This window comes from Propithecus coquereli, unplaced genomic scaffold, assembly GCF_000956105.1.
Source record: "Propithecus coquereli isolate 6110/MARCELLA unplaced genomic scaffold, Pcoq_1.0 Scaffold7, whole genome shotgun sequence".
Lineage (NCBI taxonomy): Eukaryota > Metazoa > Chordata > Mammalia > Primates > Indriidae > Propithecus > Propithecus coquereli.
The window spans coordinates 12,637,306-12,642,256 of record NW_012153062.1 but is presented as its reverse complement, the minus strand read 5'-3'; the positions used below and the strand labels follow the sequence as shown (position 1 = coordinate 12,642,256).

General features: G+C 32.8%; 1 protein-coding gene across 1 annotated transcript in view; it reads right to left on the bottom strand.

The window, feature by feature from the left end:
* Nucleotides 1–4,951, bottom strand: part of COL24A1 (collagen, type XXIV, alpha 1) — a 342,918-nt gene that overhangs the window by 122,698 nt on the left and 215,269 nt on the right. Inside the window, exon 31 of the mRNA XM_012661028.1 lies at nucleotides 3,833–3,886. Coding sequence (XP_012516482.1) covers nucleotides 3,833–3,886 — 54 coding nt within the window. The remainder of the gene's footprint in view (nucleotides 1–3,832; nucleotides 3,887–4,951) is intronic.

Genomic DNA, 4,951 nt, shown 5'->3' with positions numbered 1-4,951 from the left:
ACTATGATTTTTAAAGAATGGTTTTTTAGTCTTATTGAAAATTTGTTTTTTGGATTTTTCACTAAATCTGTGATATGTTATATTAATGAATTCCTTAATATTAAGTAATTTTTCCTTTTTCATAATTCTTCCTTTTACTCCATTGAAGTGGTTAATTATACACATAGTTGAACTTTACTTCTTTTTTGGTGTTTAGACTTTTATGACCATATTTGCAAGTGAAATTCACCTTTAGCTTTTTTTGTGGCTATTATTTTTATCTTTGTTATTGTCAAAATTCTACTAAGATGGTGATATAGGGTCCTTTTTTATCTTTTGTTTCCAAGACTGTTGCCATTTTGTAAATCTTCATAAGTAATTTAATGGGAAACTATATGAGGTTTTATCATACACTTTTAGTTGAGAATCCTATTAACTATCTTTTGAGGTAAATGGAAGTGACTTCCAGTACTTAGAAAGAGTAGCTAGAAAAAAATACTTTTTAAATTATATGGGATATTATAAAGCAAGCTTAGGAGGAATAAATTTTTAAGAGTATAGCATTCCTCTTGTTCCCCCTTTAAAGTCGGTTTTCAATGCTTAGAAATACCAACAGTATTTAGATGGGTCAGGAGATATTTTTCAACTCAAGTTTTCTGAAATGAAAGAACAAAAGAATAAAAGAAAGACAGAAAGAAAGAACAAACTCCACCATTTTCCTCTTATTGAGGGCCACTATGTACAGTTGTACAGGCTGTATACTGCACAAAACTAGGGACACTATTTATATCAGTTTTGCATCGATCAAACATTTTCTTTTCTTTTCTTTTTTTTTGCATATGTGACTAACATCTAGATCAGGGGGCAGTAAACTTTTTTTAAAGGCCAGATAGTATTTTAGGCTTATGAGTCATATACCTTCTGTCAAAACTACTCAACTTTGCTATTGTAGTATGAAAACAGCCATACATATGTAAGTAAATGGTTGTGGCTGTGTTTCAATAAAACTTGATTTACAAAAGCAGATGACTGGTCTGAGGGCTGTAGTTTGCCTTTTCCTCTATATGCCTACATACTTCTAAAGGAATTTAATATTGTCATGAAGATTTTAAGGTAAGTTATGGTTAAAGCTGAAACTCCTAATTTATATATCTGATTTTCATCTTATCTGTCAGTCTCCTTTGCAGTTTCAACCTCTTCTACCAATATTTTGTTAATCTTACAATTCTTTAAGCCTCAGCCTTAAATCCTTGTCTTTTCTCACTTCTGTACTCTCTTCATAGGGAACAACTCCAATGTTTTGAACTTCAGTGCATTTCTCTTCTTTGAATCCAAATGGCAACTTCGTATTTTTCAACCACCTTAAATTCAACATAGTGAAACTGAATTTATAATCATCCATTCTCAAACTGATTGGTTCTCCCAGTTTCAGTGAATGATATCATCATCTCTTTAATCCAATAAGCCAGAAATTTAGAAATTATACGTCACATACAAGATCTTTATTTCCATTGGATTTTGTCTGCTTTTGAATCTTTTAATCTGTCCACTTCTTTTCTCTGCTAATGAAAAAGTTTCCACCATCTCTTATGTGAATTATTGCAACAAAGCCGTTCTTGGCTTCTTCCATTTTGTGATTTGACTGATATTTACAAAAAAATAATCTAATTATAAAACTAGCCCCACCCCTTCAATGACATCCCTTTGTTCTAAGGATAAAAATACAAATCCTTGGGAATAGCACTCATAAAACTATGTGTGTTTTGTCACCTGCCTCCCTTTCTGTCCTCATCTTGTACTTACTTTCCACCTGACTCTATGCCATAGCCATGGGGCCTTCTTTTAGGTCTTCAAATAAATATATAGTGCTTCCTCCCAGCTCATGACTTCTCTCTGGAAAGATCTTTCCTCATCTTTGCCTAACTAACTACTAATCATCCTTCAGATAACATCTCAAATGTTTCTCCTCATGGAAGCTTTCTTTAATCTCCAGATTAAGACAGTTTCTCTGCAATAGACATTCTCAGAACTGAATTCCTATACTTGATAGTATTTATCTCAGTTTATCATTACCCATTTATGTTGTGATTATTTAATTAATGTCTATTTCTATCACCAGATTGAAAACTCCATGCTTACCACTACATCCCAAGTGCAGATTTTAATAAATATTTGTTGAATGACTGACTGAATGGTCACCTATTCAAATACAAATGCTTGAATTGCAATGAGCAGACCCGTTTTGAATCTTGTCTGGAAAAAGAGACAACTTTTAGAGGTGTTGACTTAGAAAGGCTACAGTCCTCTTTTTTTTATAAGGTGTATGTATACTATAGGTATGTTTCAACATATCTTCTATACCCTTTATTTTAACCAATTTTTTTCTGTTCTTTTCTATGATTAGGCCAGGAAGCTCAAATATACAAAATGAAGCGTATTATATCCATTATAAATTGATTTATGTTTTATTTACCAGCCTCACTGACCTTGTGACCTGCATGTTAATTTTTATGTGCTGTTAAACCATTGGTCATTTAAGGCTACACTAACAAGTCTTTTCTTATGTAAATCCTAAGATACTATCTGTGCTGTTGACATAGTTCTACTGACACACTTACCTTTACTTAAAAGTCTTCTTTAATAAGACTCAATTAGTTTTCATTACATTTCACTTCATGTAATGTTACCTACCAGCTGAATGACTATGCCTTGGGGTAAACCACCTTTTCTCAATTCAGTTTAACAAACACACATTGAGTAGATTTAATGTGACAGACACTATCCCAGGAAAGGAGATTGCAAAGATAAAAGAAATGACCTCTGATTTTAAAGAGCTTACAGACCTTTTAGGGGAGCCAGATATTTAAGTAAATAATGCTAAAGATAGTTGTATTATTTTAGGTCCAATAAACACTAGAAATAGGATGGCAGGTTAAAACACAAAATAGGGGGAAAACCAAGAAGGATTTAATAGAATAAAATCAATGCCAAATCCAACATTGTTTATTTGAAAAGAATTATACATATTTCAAATCTTTACTTATTATTTAGAGAACTTATAGGTTAAGTATATAAATGAGAAAAGAGCTATGGCAAGAATAGCTCTTTGTTAGAATTTTCCACTTGCTACTATCAAAATGAATTATGCAAAGGCCACCTATAAACCTTTGTGTCAACTGATGATAAAATCAACCCAGTGGTCTGAAAGACTATATTGTATTGTAAATCTAAGAAGCACATTACAGCCTATTACATCTGACACCATTAATCAGAAGAATGACTTCAATGGCAATAAAGAATAAATTGTAAGAAAGTAGGTGTGACAGGGTCTTTCCTTTTCACAATTCGTTTTCCATGGAAACTCTATAATTGAATCATATTTATGAAATTGTGATGTAAGCTTTTGTATTGTTGATGCAACAGCATTTCTGTCATGTTTGTACCTTTTGGCCCATTAGATGTAGAGTTTGGCTTCTCTATGTGGTCTTTTATTATAGAATTGGCTTCATAAATGTGATTGTGTGTGTGTGGCAATGTAATAATTACAAGAACAGCAAGCCATTCAGAAAGAGAATTTCTGAGATTCAATAAAACAAAGTTTTCTTTGTTGAAAATAGAAATATGCTCAGTTTTAACAGTTCCAGAAGAACAGTACTATATTTGGCTACATGAAACGAGAAAGGCACTAAGATATATTATGGCAAAATTTTCATTCTCTATAATTAGTCTATGGTGTCTATCATAAATGCTGCTTTCTAATTCATATCAGTCACAGCACAGCAGAGAAGTAATAATGGAAAGGTAAATGTACATTATGAGAAAACACATTAGAAAAGTGTAAAGATAAACTTACTGGTTCTCCTGCAAGTCCCCTGTCTCCTGTACTTCCAGGGGGTCCCTGTAAACCCTGGATAAATAAAGGCGAAACTTGTGGAAAAAGTGATGTTTGAAAATGTTTAGTCAGTTTTCTTACCTTAGCTTTCCTTATGGATCCTTCCACTTAATTTTTTGTCTACCTCTATTCTCATTTTTTTCTTTTGTGGTAAAATATACATAACATAAAGTTTACCATTTTAACTTTTTTCAAGTATACAATTATGTGGCATTAAGTACATTCACAATGTTGTGCAACCATCACCGCTATCCACCTCCAGAACTTTTTCATCTTCCCAAACTGAAACTCTGTACCCATTAAACACTAATTTCCCGTTGCCCTTTTCCCTTATTTCTGGTAATCACCATTCTATTTTCTGTCTCTATGAATTTGAATACCATAAATACCTCATATAAGTGGGCATATAATATCTATTCTTTTGTGACTGGCTTATTTCACTTATATAATGTCTTCAAGCTTCAGCCCTGTTGTACCATGTGCCCAAACTTCATTCCTTCTTAAGGCTGAATAATATCCCAATGAATGTATATCTCACATTTTATTCATTTGTAACTGGACACTTGGGTTGCTTCTACCTTTTAGCTATTGTGAATAATGCAGCTATGAACCTGGGTGTACAGGTATCTGTCTGAGTCCCTGTTTTCAATTATTTGGGCATTTACCTAGAAGTAGAACTGATGGATCATATGTTCTCTGTTTAACTTCTTGAGGAACCATCAAACTATTTTCCACAGTGGCCCTCTCATTTTACATTGACACCAGCAATGCACAAGGGTTCCAATTTCTCTACATTCTTGCCAATATATATTTTGGGGTTTTTTTTCTCTTCAATAATAGCATCCTGAAGTGTACGTAATAGTATCTCATCATGCTTTAATGTACACTTCCCTAATGACTAGTGATGTTGAGCATCTTTTCATGTGCTTATTGGCCATTTGTATATCTTCTTTGGTGAAATGTCTATTCAAGTCCTTTGTTCATTTTTTCATTGGGTTGTTTTTTTGTTCTTGAGTTGTAAGAGTTCTTTATTCTACGTCTATTCTTATATTTAATCCTCACTACTATACTGTGAGAAAT